We start from the raw sequence: 27,205 nt of genomic DNA, 5'->3' as shown, positions 1-27,205 counted from the left end.
TAGCCTTTGCATCACACATTTAAGTGCTATTATTTATTTATGTATTTTTAAAAAGATTTTATTTATTTATTTATTTTTACAGAGAGGGAGAGAAATATTGATGTGAGAAACATCAATCAATTGCCTGTTGTGTGCACCCCAACTGGGGACCAAATCTGCACCCCAGGCATGTGCCCTGACTGGGAATCGAACCTGTGACCTTTTGCTTTGTGGGATGACAACCAACCAGCTGAGCCACGCCGGTCAGGGCTAAGTGTCACTGTTTAATCCCTGTGAGCTCCGTGGTGTGGACACTATGTTCCTTGGTCATAGTGGGTTCCAGCGATTTGAACAGCACCAGACACTTAGTAACTGATGAGAGACTGTGATATTTATTGAGCACCTATGGTTTGCCAGGTGCTGGTCTAGGCACTGTGTACATGACAGGGAGAAGACAGGCATCCCGTCCCCCCAGCAATCAGGCGCTCCACCTGGCGGGGCGGCAGATCGGACTCAAACTGTCACACAATGGTTAATCAGAACCAATGCTAACTTGGCATTCACTGCGCACCAACCAGGTACTTAGTGGTCTGTTAGTCAGCTCATCCGCACCACTGCCGTGCGGAGGTGATACTCTACCCTTGATATCCCCTGCTACAAACAAGGAAACTGAGGCACAGGGAGGGTAAGGGTCTTTTAATTTCCCACGGTCTGGTAGGTTATTCCAGGATTAGTCCTGCTGGCTCAGCCCCCCATGCTCCTGTGCAGCCCTCCTGTCCTGTCTCAAGGGCGGTCCTGTGCCTCAGGCGGCCCGCGGAGCCGCAGCATGTGTGATGCCTGCACTCGAAGTGCTTGTGTTTCGAGACCTGCCTGTCCTGCTGTTCCTGGGCGCCCACCAGTCCCTCGGGGGAGCCGGGCAGGCTGGCAGTCGCCCCATCAAGGGCAGCCAGATTTAGTAATTGAAAAGAGAGGACGGCCCTGGCTGGGTGGCTCTGTGGGTTAGAGCGTCCTCCCGCGTGCAGGTGGGAGCACTCTCTCTCCCTAAAATCAGTAAACATGTCCTTGGGTGAGATTTAAAAAAAAAGAAAAACAGGATGACCAGTTGCATTTGAACTTGAGGTAAACAATCAATGTTTTTTTAAAAACATATGTATGTCTCAAATATTGCATGGGACACGCTTATACTAAAAGTCATTTGTTGTTGGCCTGAAATTCACGTGGAACTCGGTGTCCCGGCTTTTAGCTCACAACCCTGTCCCCCCTGCCAGTGGCCGCCCTGACTCTGCATGCAGGAGAGGGGTTCCCCTGAGGGTGGAGGCTGACCATACTGGTGTGGCCTTCTGAGGGCCCCACGATCCTGTGGGAGTCAGTTAGACAAGAGGGCGAGGTGGGAATGCTGTGAAAAGTGCTGAGAAGCAGACCTGGGAGGGAGGCAGGATTCTGGCATTTTAGACGGAAAGTCAGGTTTCTATTTCAGCCTTTCTAATGACCCAGGAGAGAGCTCTCCTCCTTCTCGGATCAGAATACACGGAGCTGGCGGAAAACCAGGGAAAAGTCTCCACCCCATCCACTCCTCACAGGAGAGAATGAGGGGCGGCCAGGGGCCTGCAGATCGAGGATCCGAGCAGTGCTGCCCACTGGCCGCCCTGAAGTCCCCCCACTTTCCAGACAGACCTGCCCCTCTTTGGGAATTCCTCTAAGAATTTATTTAAGCCATTCACCAAATACCTCCTGGGCAGTCCGCCTGGCAGGTGGAGAGAATTCCATCTTGGCTTCTAAGGGGGCTGCCTCATTAAAAGAATTCCAATGAAAGGTAAGTCTTAAAAACAAGACATTTCCAATGGCCACACTTGCAGACTCATCAGGACATGCCAGTCAGGGCAAGTTAAGAATTTCAAAGAGGATGTTGCATTTTTAGGGCACTTCTAATTTTTTAAAGCTTCCTCTGATGGTTCCTAAGGGCCTTCTTATGCCTTCAAGAGAGCCAATACTCCCCCCATTTTTATTGTGTTAAGATGCACATAATGTAAAATTTACCCCCTTAACCATTAGGAAACGCGCAGCTCAGCAGCATGAAGCGCATCCACACTGCTGTGCAGCCGTCCCCGCCGTCCGTCTCCAGCACTTTCTCATCTTCCCCAACTGACACTCGGACCCCGGCAAACACAACCCCCCTCCCCCAGCCTGGGCCCCACCATCCACGGGACCATCCGGGAGCCTGACTCCTTGCTGAGCGGAGTCACACAGTGCTCGTCCTCAGCGCGCACTGGGAGTGCAACTGTCTCAGTGGAATGAGGCGACAAGGGAAGACTGCGCCTGGCTGCGCCTGGCGGTACTGAAGACCGTCACTGCACAAGCACTGATTGAGCGCCTACTGAATGCCGCACGCTGGGAATGCTGAGTGTGACCCTGACAGCCTGTCACAGGCCCTGCAGCCCATGGAGGATGGGGCGAAGGCCCCTCGGGGGCACAGTGAGTGTCACCAAGAGAAATGAACCAGAAGGGGGAGGGTTTATTTCACGGTGGACACGAACAAGCAGGTTGGGGAGGGGGAGCAGAAGGACCCCTTTCAGCCCACAAATCAAGCCCTGTTCTCAGCCAGGTCAGGTGCTGTCCCCGTGGGGCCCTATCACGTCAGGCAGGGCTTTGCGGGTGTGCCGAGGAGGAGACTCCTTGGCCGCGCGAAGGCCTTCAGATGAGGTGCTCAGATTTCCTTCCTCAGACTGGAAGGTTTCCCAGGGCTGGAGCGGGCACGTCCCCCTTCTCAGACAGGGACCTGGGGCGGGGCGAGTGTCTCTCCCCTCAGACCTGCGGCTTCTCAAGGTGCCAGGACCCATGCCTTCCTCCAGCCAGCCTCTCTGCCCTCAGACTAGTGGGAATGAGGACAACAGGAGTGGGGGAGGGGAGCTAGTCTCCTTCCTCCTTGGATGCAAGAGTATTTGGCAAAGTCCTAGAAACAGAAAGAATTCATAGAGGTCTCATTTTTGCCCCGGCTTTAGACCCAGAAAAAGCAGAAGAATTTCTCTAGGAAAATAGGAGCAGAAAAGAAAGCCCTGGAGTCCAAAGGCACAGCCACCCTCAGGGCTGCCAGCGCGTCATCTGTCATTTGTGGTTCTCGCATTGCGGATTTAAACGGGGACCTGTTTCCTAAAGGGGGGGGCGCGGCTCGGTGATGGTCTTGGCAGTTCCCACAGAGTCAGGGTGCCCCCATCTCCAGACTCAGTCCTCGTCCTCACTGGCATAGATACCGGCTTCCCAGAGTTCAGCCTTGGCGTTCTTGTGGCGGGTCACTCGCGTGGCTTCCAGGACCTGCAAGAGGAGGCAGAGAGTCCCCATTACGGTGCTAACCCCCACCCCAGACACCTCTCCCACCACCAACTCATAGGGGAGGCTTCGCACAGGGGCAAAGCGGGAGCATCCCCTCCTCTGTTTCAGAGTTCCTATCCCTAGTAATAGCGCCAAGGGCTGTGCTGACTCATGCTGAGTTCCCCTGCCGTGACAATGCCTGGGGCTGGCATTTTGGGCTCAGCTCAAAGACAGCCCCAAATATATCCCACAAATCCACTGAGGTAGCTGCCCTTCTTCATACTCTCAGATGAGCCTCTCCCTCAAAGAAAATGCCCTTGTCTTGGGCCCAATCTGCTCCAAAACCTTCGTTATTTGAAAAGCTGAAAGAGCACCCACTTTACATAATCTGTGCCTGTGGCAGGCATCACAAGCCTGCCAGTGAGCAAAATGCACTGCAGGCAGACACTATTCATCGAGAAGCTACCCAGTGATGTCCTCACACCCAAAAGAAAGGCTTTTGACGGCCCTGGTGCCAAGGGGCAGGGGGCACAGACACGGAAGGAAAAAGCCAGGAGCACATGCTCACCTCCGAGTTGACGTGGTCTGAGGGGTTGATGCCAGCATACTACAGGTAAAGAACATGAGTTAGCCCCTGGGCCTTTGGGCCCTGCCCTGCCCCAGAGCCCACCTGGAGCCCAGTGCACAGCCCACCCAGTCACCACTGAGGCAGGAGGAAGGGTGTTTCATGCCCACCATGACCCTCCTGAGTGCCCCTCAATCATCCCACTCGGTCATCCACCTTGCTGTTCCCTCATGCTGCTCCCCTCAGTGCAGCCTCAGTCTGTCATTTGCAATTATTGTTCCTCTTTGTCAGCTTCAGCATCATAAAGACCATCGGCATTTATGGAGCTCTTCCCATGGCCAAGCCCTGTTGTGAGGCTTGGAGGTGGCTGTTCTTATTATAATGCTCATTCCCCAGAGGAAGAGACTGAGGGTCACCGAGGGGCAGAAACTTGTCCATCATCACAAAGCCAGCAAAGTGGCAGGGCTGGGACTTGAACTTGGGTCACTGGGCTCTACTCTAGGCCCCAGCTCATGAGGCCAGGCTGTGAGTACCAGCTGCACAAGGCCGGAGTTGGTGTTTTCTCCAAGGTATCCCTAATACCCCACTCAGGGAGGAGATGGCCTCACAGTCACAAATGTGGGGTATGGATTCAGGCCAGGGTCAAGTCCCAGCTCAGGAACTCATAGGTCATGAGACCCTTGGCAAGTCTCACTCCACCTTCCTGGGGCCCTGACTGGGGGTGAGGGGGTGTCAGACCTCAGCCAGGCCTCTGAGGGGGTGGGCAGCGTTGTACACTCACCCACTGTTCCTTCTTCTTTCTCTGCCCAGGAGCAGGCTCGGCAGGGGCCTCTGCCTTCCACACCAGGCCCGAGTGCAAGTGGATAGGGGTGAAGAAGTGTGACTCGGACACTGAATAGCTGCCCGTGATGCCTGTGGGGGGAGGCGGAAGGACGGAGCATCAGGGAGGGCGCCATAGTGCGCTGAGGTAGAACATCTGTCAGAATAAGGCTCAGGAGACACTCAGAATCTCTGGCCAAGTGTGTGGACCACTTAAGAAGACAGGTGAATAGACAGACGTACAGAGCAGACAGCTTGTCAGCAAAGCTGATACTGTGACCAAAATAACCTGTCAGGAGGGACTGGATAGATGGGTGGGCCAGCCGTGCAAGGCGGAAACACGAAAGTGACACGGGCAATACTTAACATCGACAAAGACAAGCAATGGACTAAGAAGTTACCATATCTGTAAACCCTTATGTATCTAATAATAAAGCATTCAAAACCACAAAGCAAAAATCCAAGGGCAAAGTTGACATCGCTTTCCCAAATCTATAGCTTAAGAAAACATACAGGCAGATGGACAAGCCAAACGGGGGAATGGACAGAGTCCCCCAGATGTCCCTCCACCCTCAGTCCCTCCTGACACCCCAAACTCCGCTTCCCCACCCTCCTTTGCTCTAACCTTTGAGACCCAGATCCAAGCAGCCATTCCCCAGGACACCTCCTCACCTGACGCCCGGGAGGAGCTCCTGGAGTCTCTGTCACAGCCCGGCTGCTCAAAGACCTCTGGGAAGAGGGCGATGAGTCGCTCCTCGGCCACCTCTCGCTCCCGCTTCAGGACATTCTCCACCTCCTTCTCCAGCAGCTCAGAGGACTGGGACCTTTGTAGCTTCAACATTGGGGCCCCAGCTACTTCCCAGCCCCAGGTTCTGGGGACTTCAGCCTTCTGGGGCACATCTGGAACCCCGAACCTCAGGGGACGCAGGCGAAAGTACTCCCATCGCACGACACCCCCATTGGCTGGTGGGGATCCCCTGGGGGGCTTCCAGAACTCCTGCTTTGTGCCTGAGGGTTTTCCAGAGGATTCCAAGAGATGCTTCTGAGATCCTGTGGCCTTTGGTGAGGCCACCGCCTTGGCTGCATCTGCAGAGAGACCGCTAGGCTTGCCATAAGCATGGAAGGCTGAGAAATTTTGCTGGGGGGTCCCAGAGTTCAAGTAAGGCTGGTAGGCGTCAGGTGGAATGCGGTTCACCTTCCTCGGCTCTGGAGTGGGGTTGGCCGCACTGGCGTCTGCGGCCAGGCCAAGGATGGAGTCTGAGCTAACTGTTCTCCTAAGTCCAGGCTGGGGGCCCATCTGCAGGCCTTCCCGCCGGTGGTCCTCCTCACGCTGCGTCTCCTGTACCATATCACGCTGCACGTAGAGGGACGGGCGCCCCCTGTCCCGCCGCGGGATCATGGTCAGGCTCACCTTGGTCAGCAGAGGCCGGGTGGGTATCTCCACCAGCTCCTGGTGGTTCACCGCCCGCCGCAGCCCCCTCTCCTCACGCAGAGCTTCCTCACGCTCCTGGGCCAGTCGGATCTCCCGCTCAATGGGTGTCTCCTTGGGGGCCTCCAGTGATTCTGCTTGGGACTGGAAGCCAGGGTTGTCCAGAGCTTGGACACCAGACCCAGTGGACAAACCATGGGCCCTCTTCTCTTGCAGGACCACCTTCACCTGGGGCTTGACTGAGACAACATACCCATTGGACAGGGGTGACTTGTTTGAGGTCTTGGGGGTCTGGCTGACCCTGGGTGGGGTACATGCCGGGCCCACCCTGGCTAGAGGATTCTGAGGGACCCCTGCATTTGCCTGCTCCAGGCTCAGGAACTGCTGCCTTGCTGCCAGGAAGTCGATCTGCTCCCTGTTGATCACATTGTCCTCCAGGGCCATGAACTGAGACCGTCTAGGGGTCCCGGGGTCCCCGTGGTCAGGGGTGCCGTGAAGCGTGGCCACTGTGCCACTCTTCCTCACCGCCTGGCCCTGGATGACTGCCCAGCGCTCCTGCTCCAGGTCCTGTGGCTGCCTGGGCAGGACACCCCTTGTACTCAGGTGGGAGACCTTCACCTCATCCTCATCGTCTTCCGGCTGCAGGGACTGCCAGCTGGGGAAGGCGCACAGATTGCAAGGTGCCCCTGTCCTCAGTACATCCAGCTGGGCCTTGTGATTTGCCGTCTGCGCTATAGGCTTGTCCTGGCCCCAGCTGCCGGCCGAGGGCTCTACATCCACCAGCTGGAATGTGTAGCTGATGTCCCCATTGAGGGCCAGGCCGGCCTTGCCTGGTGAGTGGGGGATGCTGAAGATGGGGTATCTGGTCACTCGGTCCATGTTCTAGGGGTTTCAGCCCACCACAGGTTGCAAGGGTGGAGGCGTTCTCGGCTCCCTGAGGATGAGAGGAATGATGGCCACCAGGTCAGAGCACTTGAGGAGAGGCACAATGTCCTTTTTCTCAAAGGGCAAAGTCCTGCCCAAGTGGCCTCTGTGATTGGTTCCAGGATGGACATATGACTCAACCTGGTTGATGACATGAAATCCCGGGACACGGCAATGAATGTGGAAATTGTACCCTCTTCCTGTTAGGCTTGTTAGGTTGCTGGGATAAAACTGAGAAATGCCGAGGGGCCATACATGCCTCCTTTTGAACACAGTCTGCTTGAGAGCAACCCCAACACAACATCCTAAAAATGTTGTTTGAACTCCTGGATCCAGCCACACCTGAATCTCGCACCTGTACTGACCCAACAACTCGCCCTGTGTGTGTCTTTGCAAGCACTCCTGCCACCATCTTCCAGACACTGCACACCCTGCCTTAGGGGTCCCTGGCTGCCCTAATCCTACTCCTCCCCTTTTCCACTCAGCTCACTGTGTCTGGACCCAAAGCCATCCCTGGGCAGCCTCCCTGGGCCCCCAGCAGCCCAGGTGTCTGCCTCTGTCCCAGGGCACACACATTCTGAAATGCCTTCTGTGACTGTTTTCATCTGATGTTACAGATGCTCCCAGGAGGCTTGCGGGTCGCTGAGGGATGTCCAGCGGAAAAACTGAGGCCCAGAGTGGTGAGGCAACTGGCAGGCTCCAGCTTTCCAGGTCCCACATCCCAGTTCCGTCTCCTGCACCTGCCCAGAGGGACCCCTTGTCACATCCAAGACAAACCATCTGCCTTAGCCCCATAAAGCCAAGACAGGCTAAGGAGCACCTTGGACCTTGTCCCACTGGGCTGGGCAACACTCTGACCCAGTGCCCCGGGAGGCCCAGCTCCCCGCCCCCCCACAAGTGTCCAGGTTCCTGCTGAGCATTACTCCAGGAGCTTTCTAGAAGGTCACATCCTTGGTCTCACACTTCTGTTGCTCCTGGCGTCTCCAGAGTTCAGTTCTCACTACCTTCCCCACATGCTCAAGGCCTCCATCTGATCTCAGCACAAACCCCCAAACTCTGTAGGCACCTCCAACCCTTTGCCTGGAGGTCCCTTGTTTCTGCACCTCCAAAGCCATCTTAGCTGCAGCCCACAGGACAGCTTCTCCAGGAAGCCCCCCAGATTGCCTCCATTCCTGTGTGCCCTGCTCAGCACCCTAGTGTTAGGTGTTACCATTTCACAGCTAAGGAAAGAAAGACAGGCTGGTCCCAACTCCTCACGCAGCCCTTGTCTTCGGCCCTGGACCCTGGTTCCACCAGAGCTGCTATATCCATCCGCTACCTTTTCACACCAACTTGGTTGTAAAAGCTAAATGTGGTTCTAAAAAGGAAAACACAGCATGTTGCTGAATAGGGGAAGTGTCACCAAGCAACACAAAATCGATCCTGGGAACAATGTTACAACAAATAGGTTATGTATCATGTCCTCTTTTGTATATATCAAATATTGAAACTATAATTATGGAAGCAATATTTAAAACAAGTGGCTTGGATAGTAAGTCCCAGGCCACTGGGCTGAGTCACTGTCCCAATGACCAAGCAGCCCCCCACCCTTGAAAGTTACTGGAGGAGGTGGACATGTCTTGGAAAGGGGAATAAACTTATTTAAGGCCTGTCTTCTCCCACCGGAAGCCATCAACCCAGGACCCTTTCTCCCAGGGGCCGCAGGTGTGCACCCCCACTGCAGCCCCGAGCCTGGTACTCTGCAGGTACTTAATAGAGGCTGGCTGAACAGGGTGTGGTCTCTGCAAACACTCCTCACCCCAGGTGCTCAGGATGTGGGGCTGGGTTATTGTAGCTGCAGACCTAGCTGCCCTTCTGTGGCTCTGCTCCAGACCACAGCCTTCCTCTGCGTCAGCTCTGTCCCCATGCACTGAGGCTCCCTGGAGAGAGCAGGTGTGGCAGGGGCGACACGGGAGTGTTTGCTGAATGAATAGCTGGATGCTCACTCACCAGGATTTATAACCTATCAGGGGACATTAATTCCTGGGAAAATGACCTGCCTGCCCAGAGGGTGTTGGGTCTCCCTCCCAGGTGGGGCAAGGGTGGGGGGCACCACTTCCGCCTTGACTCATTCCTCCCAGGTGATTCACTGAGGACAAGAAGGCAAGGGACTCAGGCTGGGTCTTGGGTTCAAAGTCCCAGGGCCCTTTTCACCTGTGGCCTTGGGCAAGTCTCAATTCAACCCTTATCTTATTTGCTCCACACCAGATCCTGTGATTCTTGTCCCCAATTTACAGCAGAGGGAACCAAGTCCCGGAGAGGGGAAATTGCTCACCTGAAGTCACACAAGAGTGGTGGAGCAATGGGTCCTGAAGCTCAAACTTTCACTCCCAGTTGGTTGCCACCTTCTTCAGGAAGGACCCTGGGATTGCTCCTTCCCAGCCCCACCCCATATCCACGTCAATACCAAACTGAAACTAGGTTTATGGCCCCTGGCACCACACATCTGCTTTCTCACACTGAAACTGGCCTTCCGCTATCAGGGCAAAGGTCTGCTGGAGGGGCCGAGGCTCAGACAGGGAAGATCACAAAGCAGTAGGGAGGGGCTCTGGGGGCTCCTCTACCGTCACTTGGCTACAGTCCCCCAGGCCCCTGGCTGGGCAGAGCCCCTGACCCTTTGGCACACCTGGACATTGGACTGAGTCTCTGTGTCTCCCACTGGACAGAGCCTCTGTGCTGACCTGGGACACGCTGACTGCCCCGCCCCCACCCTCCTCCTGAGTGCCCCCACCAAGCTCTGGGCCCCATGGGGGTATTGGATGCTGCTTCCCAAGCAAGGTTCTGGCTGGTGCTAAGTGCCTCCCCAGCAACCTCCAGGATTCCCAGAATTCATGGGTGAGGTTGGGGGTGCTCTCTGGCCTCTGGCCATGGGGCTGATCAGGCCCCTCCCTTTGGAGGGTCAGGGCTCAGAGTTCTTGGATTTGGGGCCAGAAGCCCAAGGTGGAGACTGAGGCCCTGGCCAGTTTCAGGGATGGTCCTCATGCTTCCGGGGCGGGGGGTGGGGAGGGCAGGAAGGTCACATGCCTCGGGCCTCAGAGGAATGGACGTGCAGAGCAATGGGAGACCCCCACCAGCCCCTGACACCCTAGCCGGGTCCCGATGGGCATGGGGCAAGGATGGGGTGTCTCTCTCCCTGCCGCCCAAGGGACTCACCAGTGAGCAGTTGATGCCAACTGACACACAAACCCCCGTGCCCCAAACAGCCCCCTCCCCATGCAGGACCCCACCCCCCACAGCTTTGTGCGCATCCTGCTCCTGCACGCCCCTGGCCTCACCTGCCAGCTCCTGGCCCCCAGTAGCCGCCAAGCCTCGGCTCCACTCTGGCGGCGCTGCCCTACCCATGGGTTGCCAGGGGACAGGGCCCCACCCAGGGGAGGCAGGGGGACCCCTCCTCCTCGGCCCCACCCGGGGTTAAGGAAACAAAGTCCTGAGAAGGAGAAAGAAAGCCGACACCCAGGCAGGGTGGAGGGCAGGCACCATGCCCACAGCGCACTGCCCCCAGGCCCCAGCCCCCAAGGCCTCCGGGCCGGAGCTGCAGCTCCTCTGAAACCGCCCTTTAACTGCCACCTGGATTTCCCAACACCTTTCAGTGCCACTCAGAGAAAGGACATCACTTGCCCGGGGTCACACTGCAGGTCCGGAAATCAGCTGCCCATTTCTGGGTTGTGGGGGTCTAAGTCCCTGACCCCTGTGGTGCCACCTGGCTCCGCCCGCCCTTGGGGCCACTCCCCCACAGCCCTTTTCTGAGACAAGCGCAGCTTGTCTGTTTCTGGAGGTTCAGTGGGTCTGGGTTCCAATCCCTGTGACCTCTGTGAGCCTCTGTTTCCTTCTGGCGAAATGGGGCCATCACACAGCTGGGGGAGCTCCCCAGGCCACTTGGCCATAATGAGCTGACTGAGCACATCGAAGGTGCCAGAGAGTGTTGAGGGACGGGCAAGGCCCAAGTCCCGCTGATGGCCGGGGCACTGGAGCTCTAACTGGGCAGCATGGCCTCCCAGGTGCTCAGCTGTCCTGCCCGATTCTTGGTTGTGGCGCAGAGAATGGCCAGGGCTGCAGGAGCCCAGTGTTTACAGGGAAGTCAGGCAACTGGGACCAGTGGCCGGTCTGTGGGGGAGGGGACACCGTGGATCTGTCCTGACCCTTGGCTGGCTGCAGGGATCCTCTGACCCTCAGTCTCTTCTTCCACTGAACGGGCCGCAAGCCCCAAACCTGGCAGGGCTGCCTGGGATAGAGGGTTTGAGACAGATCCAGATAAAAGGCCCAGCCCCAAATGGCAGCTCCAGTGTGCAACATGGGCCAGTTCTGTCAAAACCTGGGTTGGATGGCCTTGCTGCCTTCCCCACACCACTGCAGGTCCTTTTGTCTGTTTTGCAGACATGGAAACTGAGGCGCAACAAGTTTCAAGTCCTAAGGGCAGACAGCACTAGTGACAGGGCTGGGATTTGGACCTGAGCCTACCATACTTACTACCCTATTGCTCATAGGGAGAAACTGAGGCCCCCAAAGGCCAGAGACTGCATCACCCAGTGAGCTAGGGCACCGTGGAGTCAAGGACCCTGTTGTCCAGCTCCCAGACGGGGTAGCCTCCCACTCAGGGTTCAAAGCCCGTTGAACGAATGGGCAAACTGAGACCCAAGGGGGCAGTCACGGTGAGACAGAACAGGGTTGCAACCCCCATAAATGCTTCCTCCCCTGTGGCCCCAACTATTTTCCAGAGACTCTTTCCCTTCAGAACTTGGGGGTGTCTGTGGGGTCCTTTAGGTTTTCGGGGGGAACTGTGAGCCCAAGGGGCAGCCTCACAGCCAAAGGACAGCAGAGGAAAGGGCGCGTGTGGAACCAAGGGCTCCGCAGGAAAAGAAAGCAAGTCCTACACTGGCCGTGGCCCTGTTCCCTCCAGGTCTTACCTGCCCAGGTGCTGCTCGAATGTGCTCAGGTGCAGGTGTGGCCTCCACTGATGTCTCCACCACCGCACTGGGTGAGCTGGACAGATGCAGGGGCCTCACACGGCCTCCCTTTATGTACACTCTGGTGGGCCCCGCCCCCTGGCTGGCCCCACCCCCTGCCTCCCCCAGAAATCCAAGAACTCCAGGACACAGGGCGTTCACAAGGTTTATTTGCTTCTCTGGGAAAGTCAATTACACGGGCCTGTCACACATCGAAAGCAGAGGGGGCAGCAAGGGCACTTCAGCGGAGGCTCTCAGCTCAAGGACTTGGCAGCTCAAGGAGGGAGGGGGTCCATGCCACTGCCGGGAACCACCTCAGAGAGGGACTTTTCTCCCACCATTGAGGGGCAGAGCTGAGACAGGCCGGGCTGGTTTCAGGCGGCCCCTGCATGGCTCTGCTGAGGTGAGGGGTGGCCTCAGTCTGGGCACAAGGCGGGGGGGGGGGTGCCCCAGGAGAGGGACCCAAGATGAGGCCTGGTCATCCTACAGCCCACACAGGAGAGGGTCTGTGAGCGTGGGCATGAATGTGCCTCTGAGGACTAGTGTGGCTGCAACCTGGGAGATGTGTGTGCACATCTGGGTGTCAGCTGCCCACAGGATGAGAGTCCCTCACCCCTCGCCCCTCCTAGCAAGAGGGGTGAGGCTCATGTGGGGCTGGGTAGCCAATGGGGGTCTCCTGCTGCAACCCAGGGGAAAGCTCCCCGCCCCAGGTTGTGTGCCCCTCCACTGCCCAGAATGTGCCAAGCCCAGCAGAGCTGGCGGTGGGCCTGATCTCTGGGGTATGGCTGGGGAGACCCAGGACCCTGGCCCAAGCAGCCTGGAGAATGGCCTGGGCAGCCCCTCCAGGTTCCCCAAATTAGCACCAGGAGGAAGGAAGGCCCAGTGAGGGTGGGAGCTCAAGACGAGAAGTGGCTCACGCAGCCCTGCTCTGTGCAGGGGGCAACTCGGAGACCTTCGCCTGCCCCACCCAGAGGACAGCACAGGGGTCATAGACTCCCTTAAGTGGGGGGGGTGTCCTCTGGGCTCCCCCTTCCTAGGCTCCATCATCCACTGGTCATGCCCACAGAGAGCATAAAGGGAAGGGCACAGAAGACTGGGGTGTCCAGAGGGGTCCCTACTCCATTGTAAGAACTGGAGCCTGGTCCCTGAATGAGGCTGCCCAAGGAGGTACGGCCTTACCCCAGCTGCCCAAGATCCCAACACCAGTGCCTTGGCTGGGGAACCCCACTTCCAGGAGCTGAGTGGGGACAGAAAAGGCCCCTGGGACCTCTCAGCTCCCTAGTTCCTCTCCAGCAGGATGTCCCCTTGGAGACCTCCTTGGAAGTGGCTCGAAGGCACAGGCAGGAGGCCCATAGGGTGGCAGGCTTGCCTGGGGCTGCACAGAGGCCCAGGTCCCACCAGCCAGGAACTCTGTGGGCAAGAGCCCGTCTGTGGAGCTGCCGTGACATGTGGGGGATCCTCGTGTTTTGGGAAAAGTGGGTCTGTCCGTGTCTCTGTCCTACCAGGCACAGGTGCACGGCTCAGCAGTTTAGGGCATGTCAGGGTGGCGAGGGGTGCGGGACCCCTGTCCCTCTCTTTCCAGTGAAAGAAAACTCAGGAGGAAGATGTGACAACACGGCATGTCCTGGGGCCCGTGACTGTGGGTGGAGGGCGGGCAGGCACCGGCCGGGCTGTGGGTGTTTGGTGTGGAGGGCGGGGCCAGGGTCTGGGGCCTGCGGCTCACATGATGGAGCAGCATTTACAGCGCTGCTTCTTCACGTCAAGGTCCTGGGCGTCGCTGGCAGGGGCCTCGGACCCCACCTGGTTCTCTTCCCTGGAGCCTGCAGGGGCAGGGGGCTCTGCCACACTGCCGTTGGGTGGGGCGGCCTCCTTGGGCTCCGCCTCATCCTCTATGACCACCAGCTCCGCGGTGATGGTGTCCTGCAGCCCCAGCACCTTCTGCGTCTCTGCCTCGTCCTCCACGTTCTGGTACCCCATGAAGATCATGGTGACGGGGGGCTCCTGGCCAGGCTGGATGCCCGGTGGGCCCGACGTGGCCTCACCCGGCTGCGCCTGCACCCCAGTGATCTCCCGTCTGGACGGTGTGGTGGTCTGGGCGGCTTCCACGGATGCCCCCCTGGTCTCCACTGCCCCAGCCACGGGTCCTGCCTCACTCAGCGTCACCTCATCTGCTTTATGGATGAGTTCGTCCACCTCAGAGGAGCTCAGTGGCTGGATCCCATTCATCGCAGTGCCATCCACAGCGTGGACCACTGGGGGATGGAGAGAGAGAGTGAGGCCGGAGGGAAGGCCTGGCAGGTCTGCGAGCCACCCTCCAGGCTAAAGAGAAAATCACAAACCGAACTAGATGGGCAATCTGAGCTCCCCTACTGGGATCTGGGGCCACAGCCAGACAGGTGTGCAGGGGAAAATTCTCGGCACAAAAGCACATGTTGTGAACAAAGACTGGAATTCAATGAACTGGGAGGTTACTCTCTTGCATTTTGAAGTATTTGTACTTGCAAAGTAGTTGTTTTTGTTTTCTTTTTTCCATTGAAAGGATGGTGGAAACAGAAGTTCGGAGTAGGGAAGTAATTAGCAAGAGGCCACAGCTGGCCAGGCAGACCCAGCCCCCGCCACCCCGCCCAGGGGTCGCAGGGCTCCTCATTGGTCCCTTCCTCCGGTCTCTATGGTGGATCCTGAATTAAAGTTAGTTCGTTCACCCAGTCTTCTTGTTTTCCTGTAAATGCCCCAAAGGCTACATACACCTTCTCTGAGTTCAGCTTTGGCTGCAGCGGATGGATTAGATTACCTTGTGCTCTTTCAAGTTTAAATAGCTTATAATTTCCACTTTGATTGATTGCTTCTCTAAACTGAGATTTATTTAGAAAGATGACTTTAAATTTGGGGGAGAGCAGGGCTGTGGTCTGGGGACACGGAGCATAAATGTAAATGGCCCTCACGGCCGCCTTTGCAGCTCAGAGCCGCCACTTTCTGCAAACGCTCTACCTGTGTTTCCCGAGGACACGCGTTCACCTTGGGGCGAAAGTTCATGCCTGCCGTCAGTCTTTTCCCCCATCCCCCTCAACCGGTCCTGTTAAATGCATTTTCCAAAACTCTCGGACTTTCCTGCCCCGTGTCTCTGAGCTGTCACTGCCTGAACTGTGCTGCAGTCTCCGAGGATGAGATTTCAGCACCGAGAGGAGTCCCAGCCCATCTGACGCCAGCCCCGGATCACAGCCTGAAGCTCCCAGGAGCACAGCTTCGCCCGCTGCCTGCGGCCCAGGGAGAAGGAAGGGGCCCACCAAGCCAAGGACTTGTCTCCTCCCAGGCCAAGGGTCAGCGCTCAGATTTCTGGCTTCTGGCCAGATGGCAAATGCTCTCAACTTTCAGTTTCCAAACCCCCAGGGAGGGGTGTCCACACTTCAAGGCCTCCAAGTGACTTGGGGCTGGAGGCCTGAGGGTAGGTGTGCCCCAGAGATACAGAATCAAGCTGAGCATTCCCACTGGCCACTGCCCCAAGATAGGAATCTGAGCCCTTGGCTGCCATGGAAATGGATCACCTTCCCATTGCTAAGCAACCAGTGTCCAGTGGGGAGGGTCCTGACGCCCCAGGGGCTGGGCCAGGCTGGGCAGAGTGGCCATGGGGAGGACCTTCTGCTTAGCACAGGCATCTCCTTTGCCCCTCAGTCCTGTGCCCATTTTTGCCCAGGAGACGGGCAGCTGGGACTTGCTCAGGACCACACGACTGGTGGGAGCTGGGCCCAAAGTCCTACCTGGGTCTATGCCCCAGACCAGAGCAGAGCTGGGCTATGATGGAGCCCCCACAGTAACATTCTGGACACCCCAGCGGCTCCCATAACCACTTTGGGAATCAAAACCACAGTGGGATGTCACTTCACACCCAATAGGACGGCTTTACTAGTAATAAAAAAATGGACATTAACGAGCGTTGTCAAGGATGTGGAGAAATGGGAACCCTGTGCACTGCCGGTAAGGAAGCGGTGCGGTGCAGCCGCTGAGGAAAACACCCCGGCAGTTCCTCGGAAGGGTAAACGGAGTCCGCAGACGACCCAGCAGCCCCACTCCTAGGTAGCTGCCCAGGAGAAACGAAAACACACACCCACACTAACTCACGAAACCGTAATATGGAAACAACCTAGGTGTCCGTCCATGGAGGGCGAGTAAACACAACGTGGTCCCTCTAAACAACGGAATATCCCTCAGCCGCAAAATATAAACACGATGGACCTTAAAAACACGACGCTTTGTGAGGGAAGCCAGGCACAAAAGACCACACAGGGTGTGAGTCCGTTTATGTGGAATGTCCAGAACAGACACATCCACAGGGACAGGAAGTGGGTTAGTGGTTGTCCAGGGCTGGGGGAGGGGGAGTGACGGGCTTCTATTTGGGGAAGAAAAATGTCCTGGGATTAGACAGTGAGGGTGTACAGAGTGGTGAATACCCCCAAACCCTCTGAACTGTGTGCTGAGCACTCTGGGTACCACCCTCTCACGAGGCAGCGTTTGTGACCACGCTAATGGATAGACTCCAGAGCTGAGCGGCATTCACCTTATCCTTGACCCAGGGATTGGTCCTGTGAACTCCATTCCATGAAGAAAGCTCATGTCTGCCTTGATTTTTTCATGTACCTTTTTAATGTCTTCTTAGAATGTGTTTTATTCACTAAAGTGGGTTTGTTTTATTTTACTAGCATCACAGTAAATGTAGCCTAGAATTCCCCCTACCTAGGGTCCTTCACGCGTATCCTACAGGTCATGCCAAAAGTGAACACAAGTTTAAATGCCAGGCGTTTATGAAACTGCTCTGTGAATGCTGATGGCTTGCACAGTTTACACAAATGTTCTCTGTATTTAAATAAGAGGGTTCTGACAGCAGGTGAATTATATTGAGACACACCCACGTGGGCTGCGGGGCTTCTGCCCCAGCTCCCCTGCTGCTTTGTGTTCTGAGTGGGTGTCACCCACAACCTGTCCCCCTCCTCGTCACCAGGGGGAACCCTAAAAGTCAAATCAGATCTCATTGCCTGCTCGCCCCTCCCAAGGCTTCTCCCATTTCCTCCTTCCACTCTGTATCAGCCCACAGGCTCCTCCTGGTTCCCTCAGCCCAGCAAACTCCACCCCACCTCAGGGCCTTTGCACAGGTGCAGGGTTTTCCCCTGCCCTGCTGTGTACCCAGTGAGCTCCTGTTCACCGCCCTTGGCCTCCTCCCCATTCTGCTAGACCAGCTCATGGTCCCCTCTACATCTCTGGAGCTTTTCATAGCCTCTATCACAATAGTAATTATTTCAACAAGTTAATTATCAGCTCGGGATGTGGGGCTGGGCTCACTGACCAGGGAGTCCTACTGGAGGTTTGCTTCCCAGGGCCCAGTCTGTCACCTGGTGCTCAGCCAGCCTTCAAGGCAAGTGCCTGGAGTGAAGGAAGGACGGCCACAGGTCCAAGCTCTAAGCAACAATGAGCTGAGCCGGGTGAGGCCCAGGCCCTGAACGACATCCCCGTCAAATTGGATGGGAGTCAGGCTCTGGCTCAGGCAGTGAGGGGGTCTGGGGCGGGGGATGGGGGTGTCGTACCTTTGGTCTCGTCCTCGTAGACCTTGACGCCCTGAGGGAGCGGCTCCCGAGGGAGCAAGGTGGTGCTGGACAGCACCCGGGTCTCCCCGGTCACCTTGTCTTTCTCCACCGTGATCTCAACCGAGTACATGGCTGACACGAGAGGCACGGGTTATGCCACAGCCACCCGCCCAAGTGCCCCCCGCTGGGCTGCAGCCAAGCCAGGGAGGGGAGCCGGCAGCGCAGAGCCAAGCAGTGGGGATAACCTAGGCATGGCCCTCCCCAGCTCAACATCCTTCCACGGCTCCCTAGTGCCCTGGTCAGAGGCCTGGATTCCTCTGCTCCACACGAGCCCCACCCTTGCTGCCCAGCCCCATCTGGAAAGCCTTATACTATCCCATTTGCTCAGAGGAGAGACTGTGCCGAGAGGGCCGCCTTCCCCACGGTCACAGCTACAACTGGAACTGGGATCAACCTGTCCTGGCTCCCTGCACTACCTGTTTTTCATGCCCGGCTTTAGTCAACTATGGAACTTGTCTTCACCTACTTCTCTATAAAGAATGGATAATTCCCTCTTGAAATAGTGAAGGTCATTATCCCTTAGGGCCTCTATTCCATACCCAGAACTTGCCCACGTTCTATAGAAATCATTACCACAAAACCACGCGGAAGACTGAGTCCTAGCACTGACCCTCCCAGGACCTCACCCCGAATTCCAGTATCACATTACCTCCTCCATCCTCCCTTTGGGGTCCCCTGGAAGCCCCCAAAACACCATGTCCACGAGTCCCAATCTGCTCTCTACACCTGACCCTCCTGGGTCTTCCTGCCGCAGTCAGGGCAGCTCCCTCCTCTCTCTCTCTCACCCCCTACTCTTTCCATCTGAAAATTCTGTCGATTCCATCATCCGAACACCCTGAACCCAGCACACTTCTCACCCCCACGGCAGCCCACGGTCTGTTCTCCCTAGAGCCACCAGAGGGCACCAGTGAGCACCAAGTGGGCACATCTCTGCTCTGCCTGGCCCTCCCTGGCACTAGCTCCCACAGGACCCTGCACCACATGCTCTGTCACCTCCTTGCCCTCCGTTAGTCCCTCTCTCTCACTTATGACACTCCAACCACACGGGCCTCCCCAGTGTTCCTCACCAGGCACCGTCCAGTCTCAAGGCCTGTGCACATGAGGTGCCTTCCACCTGGACTGCATTTACCCCAGATGTCTGCATGCCTTGCTCCCTGGCTTCTTTTGGAGCCTTGCTCAAATGTCACCTCCTAATTTTGGCCTCCCCTGAGCCCTCTGATTAAAACTGTCTCCCCTCCAACTTCCCATGGTCTGCCTTATTTTCTCCATAAGTTAATTTTACAGGCTGTGGCCCCCATCAAACACCAGCCCCCGTCCTTGTCACTCATGCCTGGCACACCGCAGGGGCTCAGTAAGCAGCTGTTGAAAGGATGAGTGAATGTTGTTTAATCCCATCCCACGTCCCTACACAGCCTAACACGCCCATGTGCAGACACGTCGTGGGGCAAGTTGTCCACTGCACGAGACTGCCCACTGAGAGGACACGTGGGGGCCCTGAGCTCAGCGCGGGCCTGGGCTGGTCTAACTGGCACAGGCACCCTGAAGGCACCCCCCTTCTCTGGGAAATAACTACCCTCTAGCTCCTGCCCGCTGCCTGAAGGGTGCAGGAGACCCTGGGCCTCCCTGCCACCTCCTCCCTTCCTGCGTGTTGTCACATCCCGGTCACCCCACCCCTAAGAGGGTCTTCACCTCCCAACTCGCTGCAATAACAGCAGGGGAGCAAGAAGGCTCTGCCATCTGTTATGACTTATTGCTCTCGGGCTGGTTCTGTGACAGGCCTTGGGTGTCAGGTCACTGCAGAGCCACCCCTCTCACAGGTGGAGGCTCAGCTGCTGGTGTCTTGTAGACCCGACCTTGTAGAATGCTCAGCACTAACTCTGTCTCTCCTTGCTTCCTAGAAGGAATGTCTGAGGCCCAGCTTGGTCACCTCCAGGGACAGGGCACTCACTCTCTTCCCTGAGGCAGCCTAAGGGCAGGGAGAAGGACTTACAGTGTGTACGGGGTGTTTGAGCAAGTACGCCACCCCACCTGGTTCCCGGAGCGAGTGGTGTGGTTAAGGGGGTGGAATTTGTGAGAAAATGACGGGTTAGAGCAGCCATGCGAGGGGGCCCGTCTTCTTGGGGAAGCTGGACCAGCGTGTGGCCAAGGTGCCAAAGCAGAGGCATCGCCCCGGCCCCACCCCAGGCTTGGAGCTACAGCCTTGGTCCAGCCACCACCCCCGAAACAACAGCCTCTACCAAGGGTGCATCTGCATCCGACCTCGCCCCAGTCCCTCCAGGCTCCCCAGGGTCAACACTCGGCCCAGGACAGCAGCTGGATGTGGGGGCCGAGGCTGGCGCTGACCTACCTGCTTTCATCATGGTGGAGCCTTCCACCATCCTCACGGGGGTGTTGGAGACTTGCTTCTCTGCTCAGAGAGAGAAGAGCGGAAAGAGATAAGGGTCAGAGGAGAGACGATGATGCAGACCCTCCACAGACACAAGGACACCCACTGAGGCCCCTGGACAGCGCCTGGAAATGTGGACACCTCCTAGGCCCACCTGCCCAGATCCTGGGCCCTTCCGCAAGCATGCACACGTGGACCGCTCCACATGCCTAGAACCCCCAGACACACCCGCAATCCCTCTTCCCACAAAACACACACCAGCCCACAGTCATTTCCTGTTTCTCAGCCCAAGTGATTTTCACAAAATCCCTGAGAGGCCTGCATGGATTGTTTTTATTATAAATTTTTAATTCCACAGTAAGACAAGGAGAGACTCTCCTTATGAATATTTAACACAAAAGAAATCAGGCCAAGACATTTCTGGCCACCACCTACGATTCTAGTTGGTGACTCGCCTTTCACAAGTTACACAGGAAAGTAGACAAGTTTAATATATTTTTTTAAAGTACAATTTATATTAAATAATTTTAATATACTTCATATAGTTAATAACTATATTATGTATTTATACCTAAGCATATATATTAAATGTTCCATATACATATGAAATATTTGCTAATGTGTATATTATACCTGTAATAATTTGGGGGCCATACAATGGGTCCCAGAGTTCAAACTTCGGGCTTTTTTCTTTGTCTGTTTCCTGGACCCTCGTTCTTTTGAATGGTGCCTGATCCTCAGGACAGTGGAGACCTTGTTCTATCCACAAGCCCCTCTATCCCCACAGTCTCCACTTTACAGATGTGAAAACTGAGCCCCTCCACTTGCCCAGGAGTTCAGAGCAAGTGGACAGAGGTCAGCCAAGGCCAGGCACCCTCGTGTGGACAGGGCAGACCCAGAGCCTCAGCTCTGGAGCTAAAACCTCAGCCAGTCACACCCCTGTGAAGCCTGTTTCCTCATCTGCAAACCTGGGAGGTGTGGAGGGTGGCGCTGCAGCAACTCCACCCCAAGGGCGTTGTGAAAACTAAGTGCAGTGATGAGGAGGGCAGGAGACCAGGCTCCAGGTGGGATCCTTGAGAGTAGTAACAATAATGAATTTTGTTACCATTATTGTTACTAGCAAGAAGACACGCCCTCCCACATCCGCTATCCCCACTCTAGACACCAGAGGGCGCTGAGGCCCAGCGGGTCCCTGCGAGAGGCGTACCTTTGGGTGTACCTTTGGGCGTGCCCACCGGGGTCTGCAAGAAAGAACGGAGGGGAGTCAGTGGTGTTGGCACCCCGCTCCCGCTAACTAGCCACCACCAGTTGGGGTAGGAGCCTGGGATGAGTCTGGTTCAGCGGAGACCCCATCTCAGGTGCCATCTCCTCCTGGACCCATCCCCCACCCCTGCCCTAGCCTGTGACAGTCTGATGTCCCTGCCCTGTTTAGAAGCATCAGTGACTCCCTAGTGCCCCAGAATCCTTTTTGAGGATGCCCTGAACTCTGTGTTAGTAGACCCCTGCCCACTGGCCTCTCCTTCCTCCCCCTCTCTCTGGCTGGCTTTCCTGGCCTCCTCGCTGTTCCTTGAACGTATTCCTGTTCTAGGGCCTTTCCGTGTCCCCTCCATTTGGGAGTCTATTCCCTGGATTTCGCTTGGCTGGTTCCTCTCTCAGATCCCTGACCACCCAATCCAAAGGCAGTGCCCCCTACTCCATCTCATTGCAGTCTCTCAGGTTACTACAGGGTGGGGCAAAGTAGGTTTACAGTTGTTCGTATAGAAATAACACAATAATTAATAAGTAATAATACAAGAATAAACTGTGTTTCATGTACTCACAACTGTAAACCTACTTTTGCCCCACCCTGTATATTATCTGCCCAGCCAGCATCTCTGTCCCCCACCCCCTCCAACCCCCGGGACATGGACATGATGAGGGCAGGGACCATGCCAATCCAGTCTATGCTTAATCAGTCTCACTGAAAGCCCCCTTTCTTTTTGAGTCTGCACCGGGAGAACTCCTATTCAACCTTCAAAACCCATTTCCTCTGGGAAGCCTGCCCAGCCTTCCCATGAATCAGGTGCCTCCTTGGGCATCTGGGGTGGGGGTAACAAGGATTAGTCGGGGGAAAGGAAGCATGTGCCACAGGCCCCCTGAGTCCTGGACACAATGAACGTAGTTGGGAGACTCATGAATTTGTGTCAACATACTGTGGTGACCACAAGCCTGGGGCCCGCTGTTCCAGGGTCTGGTTTCAACAGAAGCTGGCATAGACATCAGGCCCTAGAATCAATAGCTAAGTCCAGTAAAGAATACTCCTCACTGTGTGGCCTTGAACCCCTCTCTCAATCTCCCTGGGACTCGGTTTTTGTCTTCCATCAAATGCGGACGCTGTTCCCACCTGAAAGGGCTGTCACAGGGCTTGGGCAGATGGCAACTAGAACATGCTTGGCACGGACAGGCCAAGTACTCACAGGTGCCCAATAAAAGTAATGACAAGGAAGACAGGTCAGTGGCATTTGTGGAAAGCTCCCTAAGTGTCTGGTCCTATACGAAATGCTTGTCATTCATGGATTCATTCACCACTTGTGACATCCCCAGTACATGGGTCCTCTTACCGGTAGGGAAACCAAGGCCCAGCAAGACAAAGCCACATGTTCCAGGTCACATGACTGGGAAGCGGCAGGCTGAGATTCCTACGCAAGAAGCTCTAAAATCTGGCCACAGCAGGCATGAGGTTGCACCCCAGGGTCCTGGGAACCTCCTTACCTGCTGAGAATTCTGCACCACCTCTGCCTTCTGGGTCTCCTTGGCTGGGCTGAGGGCCGGGGTGTGGGCCAGACGCGGCGCGGCCCTGTTCTCCCTGGCGGTGGCTGGGAGCGCATCTGCATTATCCAGCACCTCAATCTCCTTCTCCAGCCTGGGGAGAGGGTGAGAGGCAGCAGCCCTCATGAGGCATGGCCACGTGCCCAGAGCCATTCTGGGCACTCCATGGGGGAGGCGGGGCTCGGTTTTGATGTTTCCTAACACTCTGTGAGGTATTCTTGCCACTGCCCTTCCTCATTGGGGAAACTGAGGCAGACTGAAGCATACACGCAGCCAGCAAGTAGCAGAGCTGGGACCTGCACCCAGGCCGCTCTGTCCCTTCATCACTCGTGCCATTGCCAACCTCATTTGCTTCCAACTCATTCTCCTTTTTTTCCACTCAAATACATTTATTTTTACAGGAAGCTTTATCTCTTCAGAAAAACTGGAAAAAATATGTCACTTTCCAAGTATCGGAAGACAGCTATACATAAACCCCATGAAAACAAAGCTGGCACATTAAATCCTGCCCAGCCATCCCCCACGAGAAGGACAAACAGGGATGCATCTGCAGCCCCCCTACAAAGTGAGCCCAGGTCAGCAGGATGAACACAGCTTGGGTCAGCCTTGGAGGGCTTCCTGAAGGAGGTGTCTGGGCAGGGGGCAGTCAATGGGCAAAATGCAGGGAAGCAGAGCCACTGAGAAGTGAGTTACCCTGGGAAGGGGAAAGCCAAGGCCCCACAGCACTCAACAAGTGCCACCGTCACTGTAGGGCTCAGGCGAGCCCCACCGCCATGCCCCACCCCGGCAGGACCACACCCAGCAGTGCAGGAAGTAAAGGAGCCCACCTTGTCCAGCCAGCAAGTCCAGTGGCTGGTAATTTCCACTAACTTTCCAACCCACCCAGCATGGGACTCTGCCTGGTCAGTCCCCACTGTCTCTACACAGACCTGTCTCAGTCCCCAGCTTAATGTTTGTCGGAATTAAGATGCACAGGAGAACTTCTGCCTCCCTGTTCACAGGTGGAAAACCAGCCTGGGGAGGGTAACCCCAGCCCACTTTCTTCTAAACCAAACACATCAGGCCAGGAGCCCAGGTCTCCACCATAGGGCCAGCCTCAGTGTCCTCTAGGGCGATTGCCCAGTGTGCTGTGGGGACCTGGGCAGGCTCATGCCTCTCAGGCCTTCCCTTGGCCAAGTGGACATTGGGAATTTTGGCTGTCATTTCCCCCAACCCTGACCCTGCTGCCCTGGAGCTGAGCCTGGGCCTCTGGCCTGCCCGGAAACTCTGAGCCTTTTGTCCCAGCCCTGGGGGGATGGTCACTTTCCCCAGCCTGCCCCTCCCAGCCTTCCTGCAGGCCCAGCTGCCAGTGCCTCTGTGGCCTCCATTAGAACCGAGCTGGGAAGAGCTCTTCAGCTGGGCTGGCGCCAGGAAGCCCCTGGGGAGGTCACTGCTGGCAACTCCCATCCTCAGGGACTCAGGGATCCGCCCTCACTCCACGTACCTCATGCACCTGCTCTGCTGGGCTGTCAGGAGAAGGGAGGGATCGAGCAGGGCAGCCTGGGGCCCCGAGAGCCCTGTCACACGTCCCCATTACAGCACGTAGGTCTGGCATCGAAGCCTGTGCACCCCCATTCCAGTATGTGGAGGTCTCCCTGCTCCCACCACACACAGAGCTAGGCAGCCAGACCCCATGCCGGCCCTCGGGGAGCGTCCTCACAGCCCACTGCTTAGGGTTCCCACACCCAGACTTCATGCAGGTCTGTGTGGCTCCCCACCCACCTGGAGATGGACTCTTCCAGGAGCCGGGCCTTCTGCTCATCCTCCTCCATCTGTCTCCTCATGTCCTTGTCCCCCTCAGAGGCTGAGGAAGGTGTCCCCTCCAGCAGCCAGCGTTCCCGCAATGCCTTGGACTGGGGGTGGTGGGGGGTGGGGTCACAATCAGGGTCAGAGTCTGAGTCAGGGTCACCTCAGCCTCCCCGCTGCCCCAATCCCATATGTGGCCAAGGCTTAGGGTCCCTGGGCACTGCTGCCCCCTCCTTGTCCTCTAGCTGAGGCCAGGCTCTGGGAGGGGGCGGGGGCAGCCCACTGCCCGGTACCTTCAGGTGCTGCAGCTGCCGCCGGTCATCTTCCAGTTGCCGCCGCTTGTTCTCGATCTCGGCCTGCTTCTTCCGTTTCTCCTGGAAGACGGACAGACGGGATGGAGTCAGGACCAGGCAGGGGGGCCACAAAGACCCCACCAATCCACCCAAGAGTCTGTCCACAGAGATCCTGCTTTTTCTGTAAATGGCACCCACTTGGCCCACTGGGCCCCACCTGCCCCCTGCCAGCCCGTTTCCCAGCCTTGGCATAAGGGCAGGGCTCTACTACACCGCAGTTCCCCCACCTGCAAGGGAGCCTGAGAGGGCTCGTGGTCTAAGATTCCACATTCTAAGGGCTAAGGAGGTCTCTCAGTTTTTATTAGTGGGGAAGCGCCAGCAGGCACGACCGAGTCATAGGAGTCCCGGACTGAGTGTAGGGAGCCTCTGAGACCCCAAGTGCCCCCACTGGCCACACTGGCCAAGGGACAGAAAAAACTCACTGCGATGGCCTGCAGCCGCTCCTGCTGGAATGTGGTCTCCCCCGCCAGGACCCTGGGGGAAACAGACAAGGTGAAGCCAGGGGTCCACCCCACCCCTACTTCCATCAGATCCAATTCAAATCCCTCCCTGTGTCTCCCAGCTGGGTGATCATGGCACGAGGCTTGGCCTCCTGGAGTTTCCTTCCTAGAGTTTCCTTCCTGGAGTTTCCTTTCTGCAAAGTGGGACCCCTTCCTGCCCGTCCCCCACCCAGAGGTAGCACCATCCTCTCCATCCAGCCTTATTACCTCATTAATTCTCCCAACAAATTCTCCTGCCACCCCCTCAGGGAAAAACCAAGAGACAGGAAGGGTGAGGCTCCGCCCAAAGCCCCAGGAAGGGTTTGGGGAGGAGAGGGCATTGAGGCTGGGCTGTAAAGGATGCACAAGGGTTCTCCAGGAACCGAAAGGTGGAGGGTGTTCCGGGGCACACAGTATCACCTCCTGGCCCAGACAGGGAGGCCCACCCTCCCACCCACAGAGCGTTCTCCAGCTCAGGGTGGGGGGCGGGAGGGAGGGGGCCTTGAGCTCTGCTCCAAACCCCGAATGACCCCAGGGCCCCTGGGGAGGCATGGACAGGAGGCCCCGTCCAATGGGGGCAGGGCCGATTGGCCATGGTGGCGGAGGTGAGGTCTGAGCAGTGGGGTCCAGACCACGCCCAGCCACCCCCCTCCCCTGCCCAAAGCCCGGTGTCTTCACAGGGACTGAAATTACAAGACTGGTCTTTGGTTCTGTAATTTGGCTGCCACCCCCCGACACTCCTTGGCCTGCATCAGGGCCCAGAGCCACCCTGTGGCCTCCAAAGACCCTCTGCCCCTCTGGGCTTCCGTTCCCCCACCTGCACAGTGGGAGCAGATACCCAGCTCTAAAGCCTCCTGTTATACACAGACAGCCTCCTGCTGAGGTTCAGTAGGGAAAGAGAGGCTCAAATCCAGTGTGCTGGGTTCACCCCAGCCCAAGCCACCACACCCCCCACCCCAGTGCCCTTGGGGTGATCTACCCTGGGCCACAGGGCCCCATCTGCCTGCCCTACTCAGTTTCAATTTCCTGGCCTCCCTGAGACCTCTGCAGTCATCTGGCTCCCACGCCCCAGGCAGGTGACCCCACTCAGCTCTTCCTTTCCTGGCGGGTAGCACCTGCCCCCAGTCTGTGACCCCTAGAGGCCCAGCAGCACCAGCCGCACCCTCTGGGCTTCCCTCTCTCCTTCCACAGAGAGACTGTTCAGATGGATGGAGTTCAGGAAAGGCTTGATCCACCTATTCAGTTCACAGGCCCTTCCTGAAGGGCTGGATCAGCTAGGTTTCTGGCCCTGCCCCATTGCCCTGTGTGATGCAGGCAGGGTACCACCCCTGTGTTCCCACGTAGGCCTAACCCCTCACTTCCCACAAACCCCACATTTCCCACCCAGCCCAGTATTCTACCACCACCCTCCATCTCCCTGGCCCCTGACAGCCCTCTCTCCACCCCACAACCACAGGCAACATCTCAAAAGGAGAATCAGACCCTGCCACTCTCCTGCTCTAAAGTCCCCCTGGCTCCCATCACCCCTTGAGAGAAATCATGATTCTGGCATAGACCAGACCCTCCCACTTCTCTGCCCTCATCCCTTCTGCTCTCCTTTCTCACTGTTCCAGCCAGCAGGACCTCTTGGCTGTGCCCACACCGCAACAAGGTCATTTCTACCTCAAGGCCTTTGCACTTGCTGTTCCTTCTACATGGTGTGCTCTTCCCATAGCTGGAAACCAAGCCCAGGGAGGGCAAGTTCCTTGCCCAAAGTC

General features: G+C 56.9%; 2 protein-coding genes across 7 annotated transcripts in view; both read right to left on the bottom strand.

Moving 5' to 3' along the window:
• Positions 1 to 2,471: 2,471 nt before the first annotated feature.
• Positions 2,472 to 12,057, bottom strand: MISP (mitotic spindle positioning). Of its 3 annotated transcripts, XM_045202392.2 has the most exons (6): positions 11,966 to 12,043; positions 10,337 to 10,488; positions 5,342 to 7,032; positions 4,632 to 4,762; positions 3,854 to 3,892; positions 2,472 to 3,288 (listed from the first exon to the last, which is right to left on the bottom strand). In XM_045202392.2, exons 3-6 carry the CDS (start codon positions 6,975 to 6,977, stop codon positions 3,199 to 3,201), a joined length of 1,896 nt encoding a protein of 631 aa, XP_045058327.2. In that variant the 5' UTR covers positions 6,978 to 7,032; positions 10,337 to 10,488; positions 11,966 to 12,043; the 3' UTR covers positions 2,472 to 3,198. The 3 variants fall into 3 exon arrangements, with proteins under 3 accessions (XP_045058327.2, XP_024424519.2, XP_071075271.1); XM_024568751.3 differs by lacking the exon at positions 10,337 to 10,488 and having other exon boundaries at positions 11,966 to 12,057; XM_071219170.1 differs by lacking the exons at positions 3,854 to 3,892; positions 10,337 to 10,488 and having other exon boundaries at positions 11,966 to 12,057.
• Positions 12,058 to 12,161: 104 nt separating this feature from the next.
• The window catches only part of PALM (paralemmin), a 24,079-nt gene continuing 9,035 nt past the window's right edge, over positions 12,162 to 27,205 (bottom strand). For 3 of the 4 annotated variants that reach the window (XM_053911193.1, XM_024569200.3, XM_053911192.1), the window contains exons 2-9: positions 25,392 to 25,443; positions 24,910 to 24,990; positions 24,593 to 24,723; positions 22,775 to 22,925; positions 21,231 to 21,264; positions 19,985 to 20,044; positions 17,578 to 17,709; positions 12,162 to 14,256 (exon numbers count right to left, since the gene is read on the bottom strand). In XM_053911193.1, coding sequence (XP_053767168.1) covers positions 13,724 to 14,256; positions 17,578 to 17,709; positions 19,985 to 20,044; positions 21,231 to 21,264; positions 22,775 to 22,925; positions 24,593 to 24,723; positions 24,910 to 24,990; positions 25,392 to 25,443 — 1,174 coding nt within the window. In that variant the 3' untranslated portion in view covers positions 12,162 to 13,723. The remainder of the gene's footprint in view (positions 14,257 to 17,577; positions 17,710 to 19,984; positions 20,045 to 21,230; positions 21,265 to 22,774; positions 22,926 to 24,592; positions 24,724 to 24,909; positions 24,991 to 25,391; positions 25,444 to 27,205) is intronic. The other variant, XM_053911194.1, reaches the window with a different exon arrangement.

Source organism: Desmodus rotundus, chromosome 9 (genome assembly GCF_022682495.2).
Source record: "Desmodus rotundus isolate HL8 chromosome 9, HLdesRot8A.1, whole genome shotgun sequence".
Classification (NCBI taxonomy): Eukaryota; Metazoa; Chordata; class Mammalia; order Chiroptera; family Phyllostomidae; genus Desmodus; species Desmodus rotundus.
Note: the sequence above shows the minus strand (reverse complement) of the source record. Positions and strands in the feature narration are given on the sequence as shown.

Excerpts from the sequence above, each read along its gene's own strand:
- MISP (XM_024568751.3), bottom strand. The coding sequence starts at position 6,977 with ATGGACCGAGTGACCAGATACCCCATCTTCAGCATCCCCCACTCACCA. Across the intron at positions 4,763-5,341 it reads GAGCTCCTCCCGGGCGTCAG|GCATCACGGGCAGCTATTCA; the intron begins GTGAGGAGGTGT and ends CTCCCCCCACAG. Across the intron at positions 3,893-4,631 it reads GAAAGAAGAAGGAACAGTGG|TATGCTGGCATCAACCCCTC; the intron begins GTGAGTGTACAA and ends CTTTACCTGTAG.